The 24,024-nt window shown below is 38.3% G+C and overlaps 2 protein-coding genes across 2 annotated transcripts; both read left to right on the top strand.

Annotated features, from left to right (window-relative positions):
* Positions 1–228: 228 nt before the first annotated feature.
* LOC122319302 (putative receptor protein kinase ZmPK1) lies at positions 229–2,824 on the top strand. Its single transcript, XM_043137298.1, has one exon. The coding sequence runs from the start codon at positions 318–320 to the stop codon at positions 2,718–2,720; it is 2,403 nt and encodes an 800-aa protein (XP_042993232.1). The 5' UTR covers positions 229–317; the 3' UTR covers positions 2,721–2,824.
* Positions 2,825–3,909: 1,085 nt separating this feature from the next.
* LOC122274686 lies at positions 3,910–4,762 on the top strand. Its single transcript, XM_043083702.1, has 2 exons — positions 3,910–3,942; positions 4,130–4,762. Exons 1-2 carry the CDS (start codon positions 3,910–3,912, stop codon positions 4,760–4,762), a joined length of 666 nt encoding a protein of 221 aa, XP_042939636.1.
* The last annotated feature ends 19,262 nt before the right edge of the window (positions 4,763–24,024 follow it).

Below are 24,024 nucleotides of genomic sequence, written 5' to 3'. Positions count from 1 at the left end.
AATATTATTTTTATTTTAAAATTTAAAAGAATTGAATTACTTTTTATATTTTATATGAACATTTGAGAAAGTTATAATAATTAATAATAATTTTTATTTTTTTTAAAATGATTAGTAAGGATTAGATAAAAAAGTATGAAAGAAAAATAAAAAATAATTTTGTTTGGATTGCATTTAGATTTCGATATGAGACCAAACCAATTGCGTCTTCAAACGGGAACTAATAGGTCAAATTCTTGTCGTGGGAATTCAAAGTGCAGTATAAGAAAATTTCAGCAAGTAGAAAGATCTCGAGGAAATTAACTCTTGCATTTCCCATGGATATCTCAACGTTCCTTCTTCTTTTTCTCCTGCAAACTCCTCTATCTTCATCTAAAGCGCTTGACATTCTCAAAGGCTCATCTCTATCTGTCGGGAAACCAAGCGACAAGTTAGTTTCAGCGAGTGGTGAATTCTCTGTAGGGTTTTTCCCCGTTGGGGATAACGCTTTCTGCTTTTCCATATGGTTAACAATATCCTCGGTTCCCACAGTCGTTTGGATGGCAAACCGAGACGATCCTGTTGAAAGAGGTTCGGCAATCTCACTTTCGAAAGATGGCAAGCTTATCCTCAGAAACTCTGTTGGTAACATCATTTGGACCACTAAAACGGCAGCCTTGACCACATCACGGACCTCCCAATTGCAGCTACAGCTCCTAAACACAGGCAATCTCGTTCTTCATTATAACTCTCATAATGGTGTCATCTGGCAAAGCTTTGATTCACCTACAGATACTCTTCTCCCTCGACAAACACTAACCTCGGTTTCAAGCCTAGTGTCAAAGTCACGCCAAGGTGACTATTTTTCTGGCTACTACAAACTCTCTTTCGACAATGATAATGTCCTCAGCCTGCTTTTCCAAGATCCGACGATATCCAGTCTCTACTGGCCCGATCCATCCTTTACTGACCCTGCAGAAAACGAAAGGTCTAGGTACAACAATAGTAGAGCTGCGGTACTAGACGCGTCGGGCTATTTCTGGTCATCTGACATGTTTGAATTCCGAGCAACAGATTTTCCTCTGGTATTGCACAGACGACTGACTCTTGATACTGACGGCAACCTGCGATTATACAGCCTGCAAAAGATGAATGAGACTAGGGATTGGGTTGTAACATGGCAAGCATTCTCGGATCCATGCAGGATTCATAGAATCTGTGGACCCAATAGTCTGTGTAGTTATAATCATGCTTCTGGTCGGAGCTGCAATTGCCTGCGGGGATTCAAGATGAAAGATCCGACTGACTGGTCTTATGGGTGTATACCAGAATTCAATCTTTCTTGCAATCAAAGTGATGAGTCTAGCTTTGTCCAACTTGCTCATGTCGAGTTCTATGGTTCTGATTCAGACTTCCTACCTAATGTTACCTTACAAACCTGCCAAAAAGAATGCCTGAAACGGTGTAATTGCAAAGGTTTCCAATTTAAATTTAGCACAGATCATCAGGATGGTGCGGGTGCCAATGATTGTTACCCCAAGTTTCTTCTAGCCAACGGACGACGTTCACCCGGTTTCGAAGGAGATTTGTATCTAAGGCTACCCAAAGCTGGTCTTGTTTATAACAAGACGACTGATAAAGAACAAAGGTTAGAATGTTTATACAAACCAGTTACGCAACAAAGAAAAACTTACGAAAATCAGACGGTGAAGCTTTTGCTTTGGTTTGCCACTATCTTGGGTGGTGTAGAGGTTACTTACATTTTCCTAGTGTTTGTTTTCTTGTCAAGGACTAGTAAAAATTCTGATCCAGCTGCACAAGAATACCTCCTGACAACTAGATTCAAAAGATTCACCTTCTCTGAGCTGAAAAGGGCGATGCAGGGTTTCAGGGAACTGATTGGACAAGGAGCAGGAGGGGCAGTATACAAAGGAGTACTACCTGATCAGCGGGTAGCTGCAATCAAGCGCCTCAACGATGCCACCCAAGGAGAAGCAGAGTTCCTAGCAGAAGTAAACACCGTTGGGAGGCTTAATCACATGAACTTGATCGAGATCTGGGGATACTGTGCAGAGGGGAAGCACCGACTTCTAGTGTACGAGTACATGGAGCTTGGATCCTTGGCGAAAATTCTTAGTTCAAATACACTTGATTGGGAAAAAAGGTTTGAAATTGCAGTGGGCACAGTGAAAGGCCTAGCTTATTTGCATGAAGAGTGCCTAGAATGGGTATTACATTGCGATGTGAAGCCTCAGAACATACTCCTGGACTCAAACTATCAACCAAAGATAGCAGATTTTGGCCTGTCTAAACTACGAAATAGAGGTGAGGTTGATGGTTCAAGCTTCTCTAAGATGAGAGGAACCAGAGGTTACATGGCTCCTGAATGGGTTTACAATCTTCCCATCACTTCTAAAGTGGATGTCTATAGTTATGGAGTCGTTTTGTTGGAAATGGTTACTGGATACAGCCCCTCGGGCATGCATACCTCTGAATGCAGAGGAGCGAGAAAGTATAGGAGGCGAGTCACGTTACTGAGGGAGGAAATCATGAATAAAATTGCTGCTTCAAGGGAGTCGTTGATTGAAGAAATCGTAGAACCCAGCATGGATGGAAAATATGGCATGGCTACGTTGGAACTTCTGGTTAAAGTAGCTTTACAGTGCGTGGCCGAAGACAAGGATGATAGACCCACCATGAAGCAGGTTGTAGAGATGCTTCTGTCGCACAAGGTTGATTAATTTCGTAAAGTTTAGATCATGTAACATTTTTTTTTATTTAATGTTTGATGAAGGACAGATGTTCCTGGACCGTAGTAGATTGTTGAAGATTAGACACTGTAATCCATCTGGTTCGCTCAGATCCAGCTCTTCACAAGATTTATGAATTTTAAAAATTCAATGTGAGCATGTTATTTATTATGGAGTCCACAACATGTGATATCTCTAATATAATAATTTTGTCGTATATTGATGCCATGGGGACATCATATATATTTTAGAAACATTATATCTTTACAGTGTATTGATATTTTTCTATTATCATATAAACTTAGATAATGTATAATCTGGTTGAAACATGTTCTTTGAGATAAATTTATATTGCTCTTATTAATATTTATTAAAAATTTAATAATATTCTTATAGTCTAGAAAATATGCTACATAATTAATGAGGTTGACTTATAAAGTTGCTTGAGGTTGGGGCAGAACTTGTTAACGTCGACTTCTTTGTCTTTGATAGACTTCCTACCTAAAGTTTTTTTTTTTTTTTTTGTTTTTTTGAAATAGACTTCCTACCTAAAGTTGGTTTGGTATGGTCAAGTAGGCTAGCTCTAAAAATAAAAATAAAAAAGTTATTATTATTATTATTATTATTATTATTATTATTAGAAAGTCTACATTTAAGCCCCGACCTTCTGCCCACACCACACACCGCCTACATGGCTTTTAAATTAATTTTTTTTTTCGTGTACAGTAAATTAATTTTTTTACTCTTTTCAGATACAGTTTCGTGTTCCCCCTTTCCCCCTTTCTCCTGTCCCGTACGCAGTGCATCTCAGATCTATTTTCCCTCCAAATACATTTTTTGGTTAAACCAACTTGTCTAATAGGATAAGAGAATCCATCCATTGTAGAGAAAAAATGGGGTCCGGAGTGGAAGAGTTCATATGACAGCTCACCCATGATCAAGTAAAACAATGTCTGTTGAGTAAAACCGCCATTCAATGGTCCACAAGATAGATTTTTTCCTGAAAGAATCATTAATAGGCATTGTAAAATCTGATTAAAAGAACACCCACCAGCACAAGATTGGAATCTCAACTCATTTCCGGTACCAATATGAAATTATATATGTATAGAAGATACCCACAAGCATTCATCATTTGACCAGATACCACCACATAGGGATTTTTGGGCTAAGTTGAACCATGGGTGGATGTAATGGCGGACAGGAGGATTGGGTTTTTGTGGGTTACTATTCATATGAGAAGGGGTAATTAGACTTGTCAGTCACTTTGGTACTGAAACAATTTCACTGGCAGCTGTAGGACTCCACACCCCCCCCCCCCTTCTCCCCCCCTCCCCCTTTCTCTTTTTTCTCTCTTATGTTTGTTATGGAGACATGACCTATTATTTTGAGTTTTGCAGGGCTCCGTATCACCTTTCCTGGAGTTGGACGTGAGGGCCTCAATAAAGCAACAATTTTCCAGTTTAGTTATATTGGAGTATCCTGTAATATATGTCTCTCTCCCTGCACACAGCTCTAATTTTGACGTTGTTAAGGATACCAACCCTGTTACTGAAAAACCAGAGCTAAAAGATTCTGAAAGCAATCCAAGCCCAGTTGGTGCCCCCTTCAAGGAGGAGGAAATAGAAGACAACAATAACTCTTTAGATCCTCGTGTTTTTGAGCTCATGAAACATGTGAGTTCAAGTCCAATGCCTCGATCCCCCCATTACAACTTGAGGACTGAGAAAGAGATAGATAACTCATCAGAATGCCCTTTGTTCTCAAGGGTGGCAACAAGCAACTGGTCACATTCCACCTCCAATTCCAATGAAGCAGGAGTGTCTCAAATGATGGATTTTGACTTTGATCAGGGCTTAATAGATTCGTACTCAGAGCTCATTGCACAAATTAACCCTGATGACTTTCTGGATTTGGAATTTGAGTTTGCTGAAGAGCTAGATGCAGAAGGAAGAAGAGAGCTCTCGGAGGCGTTAACTTGGAGGGATGACTTTCTCGAATTGAAAATGTATTTGGAGGGGGAATGGATCTGAGATGCGTCGCGTACGGGACAGGGGAAAGTGGGAAAGGGGGAACACGAAACTGTATCTGAAAAGAGTAAAAAAAATAATTTACTGTACACGAAAAAAAAAAATTAAAAGCCACATGGACGGTGTGTGGTGTGGGCAGAAGGTCAGAGCTTAAGTGTAGACTTTCTCTATTATTATTGATATATTTGAATCGGAAGAGCGGGGTTTCGAACTCTAAACTCCTATTTTGGAAGTAGGCAGTTATGCTTGTTAGGCCACCGGCCTTTGGTGGCCAAGTCATTATTGACAACAACAAAATCCAACCTGCCTGCATATATAATATTCAACATTAATATACAATACGTATTAATTGTCTCATGTATATGTTTGTTGCATGCGTGAATTACAATTTGATAGCATACCCCACTACTATTCCTAATAATATCCCTCCTACAGCTTGCCCTCCGCAATGGAAATTGAGGACCTTTCATATTGCTTCAGTGATAGGATTGATTGAGAGCATGTTCAGCTTGTTTTAACGTAGTTGTTCAAAAAATACGTTAAAAGAAGAAAACACAATAATTGTATAGTCATATATTTTAAATAAAACTATATTAATATATTAAGAATAATAATTAATCAAATAAATAAATTCTATATTTATACTATCAAAAATTGAACAGAATATAACATTACATGAAATGAAATATCTTATTACCAGTGTTTTGAGTAACATCATTATGAATATCATACTTCTTATTAATATAAAATTTATTATTGAACAATTAATTAATATCACATTGTGAAAATATGAAACTTGTTATTAATCTCAGATTTCTTATTAAAGCAGTAAATTTGTCTAAAAAATATTTACATTTCCAAATGATATATCTAAAGAAATAATTAAATAAAAATCATTAATAAATGAAATATATATATATATATATATATATAAATATAAAGGTAACCAACACAAGCAAATAAAATCTTGTAAAACATTAATTTTTATGTGAAAATAATATAGTTTAAAAAAATTATTTTATTTAAATGATTTCATTCTTTTCGAAAAATGATTTAATATTAATTTATTTATTTTATGTGAGAAACTCTCCTCATTTAGATGAGTTTATTCTTTTAAAAAATATTTATTAAAACTCGTCATTTTATTTTATAATAAAAAAATAGTATTTTTAGATTAAGAATAAAAAATTTGATTTTAAAATTTAATGAAATTTCTTTCCTTTTCTATTTCTTCATCTCTTATTTCTCTATGTATTATTTTTATTAAAAGTTTCACTATCATATAACAGTACCGGATATTGCGTATGGCCCTGTCGGGGGATCAATGTAGACACCAGCTGTCAACAATTACACATTTGCAGTAAAATATTGCAGTGCCCATGATAAAGATCAAAAGGAACAAGGGAAAGAGGCGAAGTTTGTTATTTTATGGAGTCCAAGATTGAGGAGCGCTCTTAGAGGAGAGACAAAAAGCCAAAAAAGACATGGCACTTGCAGTGAGCAACTAAAATAAAATTTTCCTTCACAGTTTGCACTCTCTATCTTCCATCCTTTCATCAATTAACGTGTAGAAGTAAATAAATCTCTCAGGCTGAAACTGATCGACACAGCCCTCTTCCTCCATCCCTAGTCGCTCTATCAATCTCTCAGGCTCGCTGTTTCAACTCTCCAATAGTTGTTGGATTTCAATTTCAATGAATTTTTCATTAGTTTTATCTCATTTTATGGATGTTTTTATTTTTAGTTGATGGATCTAATTTTGAATGAAATTCTCCTCAGTGTTTGGTGTATACGAATTTGGTCTCAATTTTGCTTGTTGCACTGGTTTCACAGACCAGAAGCAGAAATCAGAGAGCAGAACTAAGGGGTTGGGTTTTTTCTTACTCATGCATATCCGGATTCTGTATCATATATTTCATGATGGTGTAGAAATTAAAACATGTTGAAGTGCGAGGAGAAGAAGGATAAACCATACAAAGGTTTCAATCGGTGAGAAGAAGCGAGAAATTCAGAAATATAAAAAGACAATATACTTACATTAATCGGTGGAGAAATGTAAAAAGAAGAGAATGCAAATTCCTCATAAAATAGGGGTAAAATAGGAAAATAAAATCTTAGGCTAAAATCCTGGTAAAAGGTAAGGGGCAAAATAGGAAAAAAATTGTTAGATGAAAAAATTGTTCATGGTTTTGACATATTTTAACTAAAAAGATGAAAATATAAAGGGTTAAAAACGTAAACGTACGAACAAAGGAAAGAAAAAATGAGAGATTAAAACGAGAAATGGTAAAAACAAAGGGGCAAAATGGAGAAAAAATTTGTTAGACAAAAACACTATTTTCACATTATTCATGCTTCATTCGCACTTATATATATAATAGCTATTATATATGCAGCTTGCTTATATATTTTAATATTTTGTATTAAAATATAAGCTGCCTAAATGAGATTCAACAAATAGAGAACTTGCAGTACCCATACATCAAACAAGTTGTCCATCATTGAGTTTTAACTTTGAGTACTACAGCTGAAAAATATCAACTCGATCGAGTTAGTTCTACCCAAAGAGACTTTTAGAGAAAGAGGCTCCTCCTTCTTTCGAAAAACCCACAAAACATAAATACAATGCAAAGGGAAGATCCCTCCCTCCTCCTTCCCTCTTCCCTCTTCCCTCCTCCAATATCTTCTCTCTAGTTTTCTTCCTTTCTTTTCCTTTTCTGGGTGCTTTTCAGGACTAAGTATGGAACAAGGTCGATCTGTTGCTTTCCGGAATCCAGTGACCACTACACACCCCACAACAGGCTTACCAATGTGCTAATCCTTCAAACGAACGAAAAAGTTCACCGAAAGGAGCAGCGCATGAATCACATGCGCTATCCGAAGTTAGCGCATGAATCTCATGTGCCCCCACTAGGGGTGATTTTCTACCACTACCCGTGGTAATTTTGGGTCTAGAGCCACTGGTTACTTCAGACTCAACTAATTGACATGCTCCCATGCCAGGGTGGTGTGTGTCCCTCACACGTCACGCCAGCCTCTGTTGTGTGCTTTATTTTTCTATTTTATCCATGTATTTATGTTTATCTATTATTTACTTTGTTTTAGGTTGTATTTGAGAAAAATAAAAACACAAAAATATCAAAAAATAGATAATATTTTCTCTAGGACCAGGGTCCGTAGAGTATGTACTCCACTCCATGGGAGGGGGAGACATGTTACTGTCTTAGACGGTGTTCTAAGACAGAGTGATGCCTCACAGATTGTTTGTTTGGAGGCGCTGGACAAGACCATGCTAGCCATTTGTGTTGGGGAGCTTAAAAAGTTAGAATTTTGCTTGTATTTCTCAACTCAGAGTTGTAATGTGCTCTGACGAATGAATGAACAATGTTTCAATTTCCAAAAAAAAAAAAAAACTTTGAGTACTACAAATCATGTGATGATGTTTTGTATTTATTTTTTTTAAGGGAAACTGTCATCATTTATTCATCAAAAAAACTTACATCGATAACCAGATATATTCTAGGATATCCCCATATCAAACATCATGACATCATAAATCAAAATAATACATTTCAAGCTGCACCAGTACATTATTTGCTTTTATGACTTGTTTGATCTTTACTATTGTTGATACTCTCTACAGACAAACATCTAAGAAACAACACTCTCTGCCTAAACAGAAACTCAACCTCACCTTTCATAGAAAGAGATGATTGAATCTCAACAGACAAACTTCCGAGAGACGAACTTTTTTTTCTATTTTAATTAGCAATAAGGAAACCACTTTTTGTATCAATTCTGGTAGACTTCAAAATCTATGATGGCATGTGAAGGGAACGCACTTGTCTCTTTTTTGCCACAAAGGTTAGATCTAAAAGGTCTGGTGGTGGCAAGTAAGTTGATCTGGCACGTGTGTCGAGAAGACCTGCTAGAAGGGACAGCGCATAAGGACCACGGCATTATCCTTGCTGCCCGTGGAGGTTCAAGAGGTCTTGAAGGACCATCAGGGGGTTTTGGAGGTGCCTACTACATTGCCACCTACTAGGCCTTTCGACCATCACATTGTCTTGGTTGATAAAAGCAGGCCAGTTAATGTCCCTCCATACCGGTATCCCCATTTCCAAAAGGACGAAATTGAAAAACAAGTGAACAACATGTTGAAGAGTGGGTTGATCTGGCCTAGCACAAGTCATTTTTCTTCATCGGTCCTGTTGGTGAAAAAGAAGGATGGTACTTTGAGGTTTTGCACATATTACCGGGCATTGAATGAGGCAAAAATAAAGGATAGATTTCCTATTCCTACAGTGGATGAAATACTTGATGAACTACATGGGGTGAGCGTGTTTTCAAAACTTGACTTGAGAGCAGGGTATCACCAAATAAGGATGAGTGAGGGTGATGTTCACAAGACAGCATTTAGGACCCACTTCGGGCATTATGAGTACTTGGTAATGTCGTTCGGGTTTTGTAACGCTCCCTCTACATTTCAAGCGGCCATGAATACCATAATAAAGCCACTTTTGAGGAAATTTGTGCTTATGTTCTTTGACGACATTTTGATTTACTCCAAAATTGTGGAAGCACATAAGGAGCATTTGAGGTTGGTGTTGAGAACATTGGAGGAGCATCACTTCTTCATTAAGGCATCTAAGTGTGCATTCATGAAAAAAGAACTTGAGTATTTGGGGCACTTCATCTCGGGAGAAGGAGTAAAGGTAGATCTGAGGAAGATTGAAGCCATGGTGGATTGGTCACTTCCTAGTGATGTTTCGGCCTTGAGGGGATTCTTGGGGCTAACCGGCTATTATAGGAGGTTTGTAAAGAATTATGAGCTCATAACCAAACTACTCACTTCACTCCTCAAGAAAGACAATTTTGAGTGGACCCAAGAGGCAATGGAAGCTTTTGAAGACTTGAAGATGGCTATGACTACCACACCCATGCTTGCCCTACCCAACTTTGGGAGAGAGTTTGAGGTGTATACCGATGCTAGTCGTGAGGGGATAGAGGCTGTTTTGGTTCAAGAGAAAAGGTCATTGGCCTTTATTTCCAAAGCTCTTGGGCCAATGAAGAAGTCATGGAGTACATATGCAAGGGAAATGTTGGCAATTGCACAGGTAGTCAAGGTGTGGCGGCCTTACCTTTTGGATCACAAATTCACAATTGTCACAGACCAACAAGCTTTGAGACACTTGATGAAACAAAAAATTGTGACTCCCCAGTAACATAAATTTCTTATGGAGTTGTTTGGATTCGAGTATGACATTATCTACTAGCTGGGGAAGGAGAATAAGGTGGTGGATGCCTTGAGTAGACGTGAGGGGAGTTCATTGTTAGAGATGGATCATGGTGATGATGATGATGATGAGATGGTGTCGAGGGTTCCACATTTGAACCTTGAGGGCAAGGATGTGCTTGAAGGGGGGGGGAAGGTCACAACTCCTAGGAGAATTGCTTCGGACCACACCTCGACACAGTTCTTAGAGGGTTAGGACAGTCACATGGCTAGGCTGTATGCAAGCCTTGGCTAAGGCTGGGACATGCAGCAAGTGCTCATGCAGGCTACTGGCCGCGTGCAGTCCCTGCATGCAGGCATGCGCATTCCCTTGCGCATGCGCGCCCCAGCACCACGCAGCGAGGCGTGCCTTGCAAGCAAGGTTAGTGGCATGCCTACTAGGCATGCCATCCAGCTCACGGCTCCAGCTCGTGCCTTGTAGCCCTAGCGCTCAGACCATCAGCTTGGGCCATGCATGCCCATTGCCCGGACCATGCAGGACTATCGCCCAAGCCACTTGTCTGGGCCTTACAGCAGCAGCACGACACCACACTATGTCTCCCATCAGACCTAGGCTTGGCACCATGCCATGCCATCATCAGTAGGCCATGCACAGCGCCATGCCATGCCCACCACCGGCCAACGCATGGCACCATGCCATGCCATGCAGCCAGCCATCTGACCAGACCAAGACTAGCTCAGTCGTGGGCCATGCACTACCCTAGCCCATAAGGCCATTTATCCATTATATTATTTTATTTATTTGCTTTATTTATTTATTTAATTTTCTAGGGACCTTTTAGGGGTTTCCAATTTGTAAGCTCTATAAATAGAACCCTTAGTTATTTCATTTGCATCTTTTGGCATTTACCCTAGAGGGAGATTATTTGTTTAGGGGATCATATTTCGGTGCATTTGCACTTGGTCTTTTTGGGTGAAATTCGTGAATTCTAAAGAGAGGATCATCACCTTGCAATTCATTGAATATGTATGATTCAATTTATCAATATATGAGGTTTTCTTTCAACTTTGTGCAATTCGTGAATTGAAGTTGATTATTCATTCATTGTGTTCTTGAGGGTTCATGCGTGTTCTTCATATTTCCATCGTGTTCGTCATTTTTCTTGCATAAATCCCATCTTCCAAACACTATACACGCCTACCTTATTACCCACCACACCTCCCATATTCAGCTATACCCAAGTTTGCCCTTCTTCCAATTTCCCATAGACCATAGCCAAAACCCTACTTACCTTATTAGGCATTGCTAAACTTTAGGAATCCTAATTTTCCTTCCATATCCCTTCACCCCATCCATAGCCAACCGGCCATACCCTTTCCATATTGAAATCCAAGATTTTAGGACACTCCTAAAATATCTCAATTACCAATCAATCCATTTCCTCTTCCCTTACTCGAAAAACACAGGCCCTAAATTGTCTCCTACAATTTAGGAATTCTTCTTCCATCCAAACCTTAGCAATTCCATACTCCAAACCCTAGGATCACGCCAAAGTCCCACTATTGTCATGCGCCTATCACATGCATTGGAGTTCCATCTCTTCATTCATCTTTTCCATCATTCCCATACATTAAAACAGCCCTAAACACCAAACCTCACCTTACCAAAATTGTTATCATCGCCATTGTTGAGCAACAACCAAGCAAGAGGGCTTAGGCAATCGGTCAACCCAATGAGAACCAAGGTGTGGACAACTTAGTGTTTGGGGACTTGACTGAGGTTCCCAACACTAAATTGGTGCTTTCATTGAGATTCGAGTCTTCTTGGAACATTTTAAAGAAAGGGGGAGTAAGAAAAAAAATGGAGCAAAGGAAATAATAAAAATGGAAAGATTTATTTGCCTCACTCACACACACACGAGTTCTTGGGAGGTTCTCTACTAAGAAAACTGCTCAATAGTGAAGGCTGATAAGTTGGAAATACTTCTCATAAATAAATAAAAAAGGATGAGTGGAACGAAGTCCAGGACAAAGAGACTACTCAAACAGGCTCAAACCTTATGGATGATATATACATTTTTTTTTCTTGTTTGGTTTCTTTAAAATTGTTTTCCTTTTCAAAATTATTTTTTTAGCCAAAAAAAAATAAAAAGAGCATAACTAACTGGACTTGATGTGGAGAGTTGCCTCTAAGGCATACTCTACGTGTTGAGAGAAAAGGGGCCCGCGTGCATGTCACGTTTCAGGCCTTGGGCAGGAAATTGGAAATAAAGCTACTCTGCAGCATTAACTGCATGCCATCACCACTAATCCATCATTAAGCCCTGATTCTCATTTCCCATAACCTTGGTTGCCTTCTCCGATACTCATTGAGAAAGAAAAACCCCAAAATTTGTTCGTGTTTTCTGAAGCTTCCTTCTTCGTATTAATCCTTCTACATGACCTCAAGGTAAGTTATCTTTTCTGAATGTACAATCTAAAGGTTGTTTGTCTCTTGAGGATTCCTCTTAGGGATTTATTGTTCTTGCTTCTTTAATAGTTCTTTGAAATACTTTAAGCTTTCAAAAATTTGTTTGGTTTAAGACTTGAAAATCTGTTGGATTGGGTTAGATACAGTTTTGAAAAAACATGCATGTTGGGTTTTGTTGAGAAAGATGATGAATAAGACTCTATTTGGCTGTCCTTAATGTCGTTATTCTTCACTCTGTAATGCATGACTTTTTGTTAGGGTTAGATATTTTTTCCCATCTTATAAGAATTACTGAACATATATGTGATTTCTAGAAACTTTTCTAGAAATATGAGTATGAATGGGTAATTTATTTTAGGAGATATTATGTCACTTTGAGATTAGGTTACATCAATATTTGAGAAGAAAAGTGAGTACACTGTGTGTTTGTCATACTCAGAAATGATTATTTTCTTGTGTAGATGAAATACAAAACTATTGCAAAGAAAGCCAAATTCGATTAGAATGTACCTCCAGAAAATTTTTTGAGTAAGGTGGAATCTTAATCACTTAAGAAAACACCAAAGAAGGCTAAGGTAGTAGACAAAGGGTCAGCTCCAAATAAGGGAGTAGGGAGTACTTCAAAACCCTCTTCCATAGGCTCAAAACCACCCAAGTTCTCTAGTAATTAAGGAAAATGAGATTGCATACAAAACAGTTTTCTCCAAAAGGAACGTACTTGGAGAAAGAGAGGTAACCTTCAATAACCTGAATGAACCTGAGTTCGGATTTATAGCCCACATTTTTGCTGACAGAGGGTGGGAAAAGATCACTGAGGGAGCTCCTGCTCCCTATATTGAAATTGTTAGATAATTCTATGCCAGTGCTTTACTAAGTGTTGATAACAATTTCATTACATCTATGGTGAAGGGAGTTGACATCATTATCACTCTCGAGATCATAAGAGAGCTCGATGAACCCAGGTTTTCCACACAAGGGCATGGAGACCCCGTCTAAGGCTCAAATGAAAAATTTGTTTGCTGGCCCCAGCGCACTTGCATGGCCCCCAAAAATTCATAGGCTCTTTATGAAATCTATGCTTCCTAAATATAGGATCCTGGCCAAAGTGGTTTTGACAAATCTGTGGCCCATCTCTAGGTATACTGAACTGACAGTTGAGAAAGCCCAATTTATGTATGCCCTAGTGCAAGGTATGCCTATAGACCTCCCCTCCCACATTGTTGATGTGATTTCAAAATCAAGAACGGACAAAACAGACAAGGAAAGTCTATCATTTGGAGGCCTTATCACTAAGTTGGCCAAAATAGCCAAAGTCCCGTTGAGAAGCACCGAGGCCACAGTCAAAATGTATTGGAAGATCTCCTCCAGAAATGTCACCAAGTCAAAAGCAGTAGTTGGTCTAAAGAAAATGAGTCATGCTAAGGCATCCACATCCTTTAATCCTCCCCCAAAACAATCCAAATTTTGCAATAAAAAATTGACTCGTTTGTGGACAAATGGGAAGAAAAGATGGGGAAGATTGACCAAATGCTTGCAGATCAGCAAGATGAATCAGAAAAGATAAATGACAGGTTGCAGCAAATTGTATTGGATGTGGACCAGATTTTAAAAACAGTCACTCCACCTCAGGATGAAGACAAATATGACTCTGACTGATGCTGCCAAACATAGGGGGAGAAGGGATGAAGAGCAGGCAAAGGGAGCTAGGAGCCTGGCAGTGTTGACAATGTACTACCACCACCGCCATTTCTTTTGAAAAAAAATTTTTTGAAAAGTTTTATTAAAGTTATTTAAGTTTGGGTTGTACATTAAACAATGATTTGTGTGTTTTATTTTGCATACTACATTAAACTGATATTTGTGTGTGGAGGTTTAGACTTATTGCTACTTCACATATTTTACTATGATGAAATTTGATATAAAGTATGACCGTCTATATGAGATCTTTGCTGGTGGTTGGTTAGTTATTTTTGCAGGTTAGATTACATTCATCCAATATAAATTTGCATCATCAATCAGCCAAAGGGGGAGATTGTAAATGCAATTTATGTTTGGCTAGGATTAGATGCGTATGATGTTAGGAATAAATGTAATCTTAATTGGACTCTAGTGATCCAATAAGAATAAGTATTTGAATTGGAACTCTAATCACATCTTGTTTGTATTATAAGATAAGAGTCAACAAGAGTCCTAAGTATGTTTAGAGTCTAAGCATCAGTTGAAGAGATAAAGACGCAAGTCATATTGAATAAACTGAAGCTGATTTGAAATCAATGCAATCCAGAAGGATAATCCAGTCTAAGGTGTTCACAAGTTGTTAGAAACGTATCTGATTGGGATACTGGATAAACCTGTCAGTTGAGTCCTTCTCCTAGTCAATGACAACATTACATATCTATAGAGGAGTTGGTTGAGGGTTCATTCTCAAGACTTGAATTGCACATATTTACATTGATCGAGAGCCTTGAACTGCACATATTTACATTGATTGAGAGCTTGAGGATCTGGGTAGAACTTCAAGGGATCGTGCAAAGGAAAATTCTAGTGTGAATGATTTTTTTTCAAGAAGGCCAATTCGTGGAATTGAGGGGGAGCATATTCCAAGGGGGAGTTGTTCTGTTCGAGATTCAACCACTGGAGGTTCCAATAGGAAAGCCAACGGTTGGAGAGTGTCAGAGGTTCTGACTACCTACTATGGTAGAAGACAAGCGGGTTGCATGTCTTGATTAAACGCGTCTAGTTACAAAGGTTTTGTAAACGGTTTACTTATAGTTCTCACAATCAATGCATTGACTTTCCTGGGTTTGGTTGCCTCGTAGGGTTTTATTTTTGAAGCGTTCTTCGGAGAGCTTCCATTCGTAACCAAATAAGTGTGTTAACATTATTAAGATACATTGGTTACTAATCGATGCTAACAATTTGTATTGAGTGTTAATGTGTAGAACTAGGAGTACTTGGGTAATTTCAAATCCAACTTGAAAAACACCTTGGAATTGTGGTGTTCATCAATCAACTTCCATCCACCTTCCTAACTAGTAATACAAGTGAAGAAAAAAGACTTTGGTTGTATTGAAATACTCATGTTCTAAGCATCTCATTAACAAGTTTCTCTATTTCTGCTCTCTAAAAATTAGGATATTGTAGGGCCTAACATTGGCTAGTTGAGAACAAGATTTGAGTGTAATAGCATGATCATGCCTCCTAGGAGGAGGAAGACCCTTAGGTTCAACAAACACACCCTTATACTAACAACTGAGAAATCAGCATGAGGCATATTAGAATGCCTAATAGCAATGGTAGTCTCCACTAACCACAATACCAATCCCTTAGTTCTTCCCTTTACCATTGGCTCAAACTCATCATCTTCAATAAATTGTGGAGCATGGAGACCCTTAAACTGAACTTGAGTTCCTTGAAAACAAAACTTCATAGTAAGCTTGTTAAAATTCCAGAGGATATTACCTAAAGTGTTGAGCTATTCCACCATAAGAACATCATCACAACCAACCAACATTAGTTCCAACAAATCAGTACACAAAGAAAACCCTTGCATTGTAAACTTCATAGCTACACATGTCCCTTCATAGGTAAACTTCTCCCCATTAGCAACCTTAGCACTAACACTCTCCGAAGTATCCATGTTAATCTGTGCCCTTTTGTTAATGGAAGGATCCAAAAAATTATGGGTGCTTCCTTAGTCTATCAAAATGACCACCAATTGTTTGCCCAATCTTCTCATCTCTCGCATGGCCTTAGGGCTATGATAGCTAGCAATAACATTCAAGGAAATTTCAAGAGTATCACTCTGAAAAGACAAACTCAATGTTATCATATTCCTCTTCCTTATCTGCTGTCACCTTATCAAAATGAAGGGTTTCAATTAGGAACGGTTTTGGATTATTACATTTGTATCCTGGATTTCATTTAGAATCACAATAGTAACACAAACCCCGCTCCCTTCTCTTCTTCATCTGAGGAAGAGGTTATCTTTTGAATTGGCACAACAACTTTGGATTGCTTCATTGTATCAACATTAGCTCCTTGAGCTCTACTAACAAACTTTGTGTTAAATGTAGTGGTCCCTTTATACAAACGTCTATGATTATAGACATTTTCTTCTTGAATCTCTGCTAAGCCATAAGCAAAAAGCAAAAACATTTTCTTCTCTCCCCTCGTTCCTAAGACATTTTCTTCTCCAAAGAGTCTACTTACAACCGACCTGGGAAACCCCCGTGTCACTGTGTCCTGTGTTTCACGTTTCAAAACGACATCGTTTCTGTTTTAATTCAAACCAAGATTTGTCGTCATTTTCGAGTTAATTCAAACGAAAACTAATGAAGACTTTCTCCTCCTCCATCCCCATTCCCCATTCCCATATTCTTCCCCAGGAAGCCAGCCTTCCATCCCCCTCCTTCCTAGTCGAAACCATCATCCCCATTTCTATCGTCTTCCCACAAAGCCAGCCTCCATTGAATCAAAACCCTTTACAACGCTCCCCATCGGTTTTGTCTTCTACATGAAGGTAGTAGGTATTTGTCTTCTCCATTGGGTCTTCATCTTCTCCTCAAACCCAAGACCCACGAAACCCATGTTTCAGCCTCGTACCAGAGAGCCACGAATGCATAAACCCACAAACAAGCCTCGAACCCAAGAGGCACAAACCCTATTTGAACCCACAAACCAGAACCACGAACCCCTTTCATCTTCTCCACCTAGATCTGAAATCCCATTCCCACGGAGCACTGAAACCCTAACCCTAACCCTGATCCAAGTAAGTTCCTTTTCTTTCTTTCTTTTTTTCTTGTTTCTCTTTTGTGGTGGAAAAAGAGCTATCTTTCTCTTACTCATGTCACAAGATTAACCTTTTGGTTTGAATTAGAGAATGAGACATGCTAGCTATTGCATGTTTCTGTATCATAAGTGGATTTAACACATATATAGAACCAAAAATTAGGATTTGTAATTTTTAATAGCATCCTTCTCCTATATATAACATACTTGTTCTGGACAGATATATATGTTGTAGCATGTTTGCTTTTCGTTTCTGACAAATTAAAGAAAATAGACCGAGTAAAGAAGTTATATAAACTACCTAGTTTTGATTCTTAATTGTTAAATTAGCGATTCCATTTTTTTCAACACATAAGTTGGTGACATTCCAACGAAGCCTTAATGCCCACCTGCAATGCCAAAATGTGTCCCAAACTTTCATTGATGTCAAACCATTCAATGACCCTACCACCGACCCTGCTTACCACTATATCTACAGTTCCTTTTACCTCTCTTTCAATCTATCAAAGCACTATAGGCTGGAATCACAAGCGGGACTCTACCATCATCCCTACTTACCACCATCCCTACTGCTCTTGAACCTTCGGAATAAGAACAAAGTACGACAACCTATAAAACCGGGGCAAAGGGACCCCCGAGAAAAACTCCTTTGTAGCCTCAACGATATCCTCCTTCACCAGCTCCCAACAACTACTGAAAAAACCGAAACCAAAGCCATCTGGACCAGGACTACTGTGCTTCGGGATAGACATTAAAGCCTCCTTAACCTCTAGCTCCGTGGGTTCTTTACCTAGAAAATATTATCGTCTTCCTCAATAACCTTATCCAGTAGGGAGTAGAGATCGGATTCCTCAGAAGCAGCAGTCCCCAATAAAAAATTCTGAAAATAGCAAACCGTGCTGTCATGGACCTCTTTCGGAGTGCTAAGGACCGTGGCATCCACTTGGGTCATGGAGGAAATAAATTGTTCTTTTTCCGTTGGTTTATAATAGCATGAATGAACTTGGTGTTACGATCACCATCAACCAACCAGGCCTTCTTAGCAATTTGAGCAAGGCACATCTCTTCCCTGTATTCCCAAGCTTCCAGCTCAACCTTCGTTGCCAAGTAATAAGCCTCTAATTTTGTAGAAAAGCCATCCTATAAGTGCCTCTCCAGCTCATCCAACGGGACCTCTAAGTCCTTAATATGAACCCCCACTTGGCTGAACACCAATCTGTTCCACGTACGCAAAGCTACCTTCAACATTTTTAGCTTGGCAGCTAGCTTTATAAGTCTAGCACCCTGTACTAGTGCACGCCAAACCATCTCTACACACTCCCTGAAGGAGTCATGTTCACACCACATATTCTAAAATCGAAAGGGAGATGGGCCATATTGCTGCCAATCCCTATGTAACCAAAGAACCATTGGACAATGGTCCAAAGTTTTCCATGGCAAGAAATCATACCACGCATCTGGGAAAGCATTGGAAAAGCCAGAGTTGCTAACAACTCTGTCTAATTTAGCCCAACTCTGAGAAGCACCCTCCTGGCCATTACACCAAGACACCCGACCCCCAGTGCACGGAAGATCTAGCAAACCACACATTTCCAAACAAGAATTGAACTCATCTATTACCGAAAGGGCTCTCGGGAGGCCACCAATCCACTAATCATCATTCCTGATGATATTAAAATCACTTGCAACCAGCCAAGGTCAACATCTGACGTCGATATGTGATCAGCTTATAATTTTGTCTTCCAAGCGTAGAAGCTGTCAAAGTAATACAAGGATAAGTCCAGGATCGTATTCCATAGGGACAAAGAGTTATCAAAGCGTTTGTGAGATTTTCTTTGTGTAAAAGATGAAAATAAATGTGAATCTATGTTTCTAAAATTACTAAAACTAAGAAGTTTAGAGAAAATGTGTAGTAAATGAATTAAACTTGTAAGAAACAATAAAACAAACACTTGGGATACAATTTTCACCCACTGATTTGGAGAGGTATTTACTTCTCTTTTCATCTTCTCTCAACCATGCTCCCATTCCTAGAAGTCATGCTCGGAAAATATAACAATGAACCACAGTTCTTAGCCTAATAAAACCACTTGACAGATTATATAACAGTTATAAAATATTGGAAGAAAGCCATCAAAGTCTTGTTACTTGTTCAAGTATTAATTGTGTCTTTACGTCTACAACTAATCTAAACCAAGAACAAAGAACTTCAATCATTTCTAGATGTTAACTGAAATATCATCCACCAAGTTAATTATTGAAATCACATAACATTGAAGAAAATCCACCCCAAATCAGTCATAGGTTACTCATTGAATCCCAAGTCCAAAATCTAGCCTATCATCTCTAAATTAGTAAAATGCTAAAAAATGATGAATCCTAACATTTTAAATTACTGTATAAAAAATAAATGCAGAAGAATAAAAATAACAAACTGAACGATAATCAAGATAATTAAAAGAAACAAGTGCCAAAAGAAAAAAACTGTAGGAGAAATAAGGAAATGCCGAAGAGCCAATGTTGAGCTAAAGGTCTAGTAGACGAAAATGTATAGCAAGAAAGCAAATAAAAATAACTAGCTGACGCCGAGAAATAAAATGCAGGAATGAAAATCGCCCCCTTAAGCTAGTCTGGAACCTCCAAAAATGTAAAATAAAAGACTAGAAATAAAACTAAAAGCAAGCCCAGCAAGTGAGATTCCGCCCAGTTCTCCATTCGAACCAACGAGAAGAAAACTCAAAACTAGATGAATCCAATCTCAACTCGAGAGAGAGAGAGTTCCGTCCGAAAAGAAACTAAACTAACAACGAGTAAATTTCAAAACCAGCCGACTAAGGTGTGGACATGAAACCTCAAGACGTGAAGACGAAAAGCAAAACAAAACGGAAAAAAAGTAAAAAAACTCAAAACGAGAGACTCCGCCGCCTCCTGTTCTGCAACGAAAGAAAAAAACAATAAAACTCTCCAACTACCACTCTGCTACCCGAACGAAAACAAAGTGAAAAAAACAAAACCAGCTGCCCCACGGTCTGGAACGGAAAGTAAGCTACTCGAAAGAAAACTAAGAACTACCCCTTCCCTAGGTCTGGAACCGTCAAAACTCTCCAAAGCAAAAAAGTGTAAAGTAAAAATAAAAAAAGACAAAACGTTCTGAGAGAGAGGGACCCCACACCGTAGACTCCAAAACTAAAAACAAGTAAAAGTAAAAATTAGTCTGCCTCTTTCCATGCATCAATCTTCTATGAAAACTCTGAAATGCCCCTGCTTTGAGTGAATTTACTCTGCTGTGCGTGAGTGTCTCTGCTGCAGCTTGCAACTTGCAGCTCCTTTTGTATTTGTTTATGACTTGTCAAAATGTCCTGCAGCGTATAAACATCGTATGAAAAGAGTAAAATTAAAATATTTATTTTGATGTGAAATAATTGTGTTATAAATCTTTTTAAGTACAAAAAATATTAAACTTTATCAATGGACTCAAGTATCATGATCTACTACATAATTAAGTACTTAAATCATTTTTTGTTAAACAATTTATTCACTTAAGTAGTTTAATTATGTAGTTTTATCACTTCATCAATATGCACTACAGATTGCCAGAGATCCCGCCGCTCTACTTGACTACACTTAGCATAAATGAATGTCACCAAAACTTTTGAATCTGAAAAGGAAAACCACATGGTAATCATCCAAGTCGTTTTAGTCATAACCTCAAAGACAGTATTCTCCTTCCAAAACAACCACAGCTTCCCACCCATTATTCAAGCAGTACAATGGTAGATTCAAGAAAGATGCTAACCTCGGCATTCAATCGACACTTGAAAATGGTTCCAAAACAGCAACCAAAAAAGAATTTTTCCTCCGGACCAAACCTCTCAACCTTTTACGTGACCTGCCCAACCCTCTCACATTCCACACTAAGATTGTATCAATCATAAATTGAGTTTGGACATATGGGTGGACACCCGCATAGACTGCCTAGTTCCCTGTATAGATTTATTTTTGGATTTTTTTAAGTTCACCTTCACCTCAGTGTCCGAGTCATACAACTTGTTACCAATAAAAGACTTATGAGGCCCCTCCTGCTCTTGTTCAGAAGAATAATTCACTGCTATCCCAGAGGGCTTAGCTGCCAGTCTCACATGCATCGAACATTCCAATTCTAGAGTTTCATTTACCAACTCCAAGTGCTCCACCTCATGACCATTAGTACTCAGTAAGACATCAACTGGTTCCATCTGCACCACCGCTGCTTGCAAATCACACTCATTCACCGCCTGAACAGGGTCCCCCCTACATGCATGATCAACTTTCACACTCATTGTATCGGCATTAATTGACACCTCCCTTCTGCTGACCTCCCTTAACTCAGGAATCAATATTACTTCAGCCCTGTCCCCAACAATAACCATGGTATTATTTTCGACCAACACACCGTCCACACACTCACTATTAGCTTGACCAGCATCACCTTCAATATCCTCACAAATCTCCCCCTCCTCGACCTCCTACTCAATCAACCGACTCTCTTAACAATGCATCCTTCAATAGAAGACCTTGTGCCATTCAGATCCTACATTGCACCCATCTGCTCCGCTGCCTCCATCGGAACCCCTCCATCATTCTTCACAGTATCCACCTCCTCGTTTTTATTCTTACCTTTCCAAGTCAGCTTTGGAACTCTCTTCTTCTTCTTCGTGTCCTTTGTTTTTTTCATTTCCATCCTACACACCACCGTCGTGTGGCCCTGTCGGTAACACTTAGTACAATAAAAACCATGCTTCTCATATTTCACCCTCTGCAATATCTTCCTTGTCGCCGAAAGAACGATTGGAAAACCCTGCACCAGCTCCTGCGATAGATCAACTTCGACGAGCATCCTGGCCCCAGACGCCCTTGTTTTGTGTAACGTAGCATTATCGGTTCCCAGATAACGACCAAAACGAGATGCCAAAATCTGCAAACAATCTATTCGGTATAGATGCAGTGGCAACCCTAGCAGGAAAATCCACTGAGATGCTAAGGGAGATTCCTTCGACAAGTCAAACTCCTTCGTCCATCTAGACAACCGAAAAGTCGAGCCACCTATCGTATGTCCTTGCCTGGCCCATCCATGCAAAAAATCATGTTCACTTCTCATTTGGACAAGAACATGCAGATCATCCATAACGCTAACCACCGGAACCTCTAACAGACCCTACGATTTTGCAACATGCGATCGCACATCATCAATAGAAGACCGCGTACGGGAGAACTTGAGCACCAAAGCAAACTTGAATTCCTCTACAGCCTTAGACATTTCCACCTTGCTTTCCATCAATGTCCACAGGATATTTCATTGGCAGCCTAAAAGAGGAGTGCACCAGTGAAATAGAAACAGCTTGAGAAAACGATTTCGTAGCCTGCACCACCATGACAGCAGCCTCCAAAGGAGAAGTGGGGGCGGCCTCCATGGCCGAAACCCTAGCAAACTAGCGGATATGTGGCAAAAATGGCAACTTCGATAAATCCGAAATACCCCAAAACCGTCTCCAAAAAAAGAGTCCACAAAATCGCTCAAAATCGCCTAAAATTTTCTTAGATAAGCTTGAAGCATAATTATGCTTAATTTCTTGATATATAAATGCGGCATATTTCTTGACATAGTAAGAAAAAAGTTATAATGATTATATAAAAAAGTTAAAAAGTATTTTTATGTGAGTGATATTGGAGAAAAAAATTATTAATTTTTTTGAAAAGTTTTGAGAAATCTTCATCTCATGTATTGCTATATTTCTAGCAATAGATGCCTCCAAAATGCATCCAAATTAAAATTATAGTTTTACGAAACAAAAGGTAATTAGAACCATTAAACTACAAAAGTTACGGTGGGTGGAACAAATTAAAGCCTGATTTCAGACATGAGTAATTAAACATGTATCTAATTAAACATGTATCTATCCTTAATTATCTGGTAACATTATGACCACTTCATAACTTATTGTGGTTTAAAGCTAGTGCGCACTTCAAAGCACATTGGTCTATTCTGACCGCCTTTTTATTTTTTAGGGAGTTTTGTTAGGTATAAATAAAGTCGTGTATTAATCTGCATATTAATACTGATTCTTTTATACTTAAAATTTAAATTAGCATTATTTTTAATAAAATTTACTTTTTAACTAATCACAAAAAATTAGTGTACATATTAGTACATAATTATACTTGCAACTAGATTTTTTATTTTTTATCTTTTGAGTAAAAACTTATTGTATTTTGAAGCTTGTGCAAAGTAGCTTGGCATTCATTCATTGAGATCACCAGCTTTTAAAAAAATTAAAATTAAAATTAAAAATTGAAAATAAACCACGATCGAAGCTAGACATCTGACATAGTACCTCAGTTCTTGTTTTGTTCTTTTATTTTTATTTGGAATTCAACAAGAAGGGAAGCAGAGAAAAGATGGCAATTAATATTGATGGTCCAGATTTATTTTATTTTAATAATATTTTTATTTTATAGAATAATTTTATTTAAAAATTTTTACATTACATATTATTTATGTTACATAATTTAATTTGTACGAGGGATGACCAATGAGCATACCACATTGAACTACATACACACCATGCATTACCTAAATTGAACGTAAATATCTCAGAAAAAAGTTTGGGCGTATCGAAACACCCAACTATATATATATATATATATATATATATATCAAAACAGGTTGTTTTCGTTATTAAACAATATGTCAATATTAGGAAGAAAGTTTAAAATATTATTTTTTAATAT

The sequence above is a fragment of the Carya illinoinensis genome, chromosome 8 (assembly GCF_018687715.1).
Source record: "Carya illinoinensis cultivar Pawnee chromosome 8, C.illinoinensisPawnee_v1, whole genome shotgun sequence".
Taxonomy (NCBI): Eukaryota; Viridiplantae; Streptophyta; class Magnoliopsida; order Fagales; family Juglandaceae; genus Carya; species Carya illinoinensis.
The sequence above is the reverse complement of the archived record's forward strand: the minus strand, read 5'-3'. Positions and strand labels throughout refer to the sequence as shown.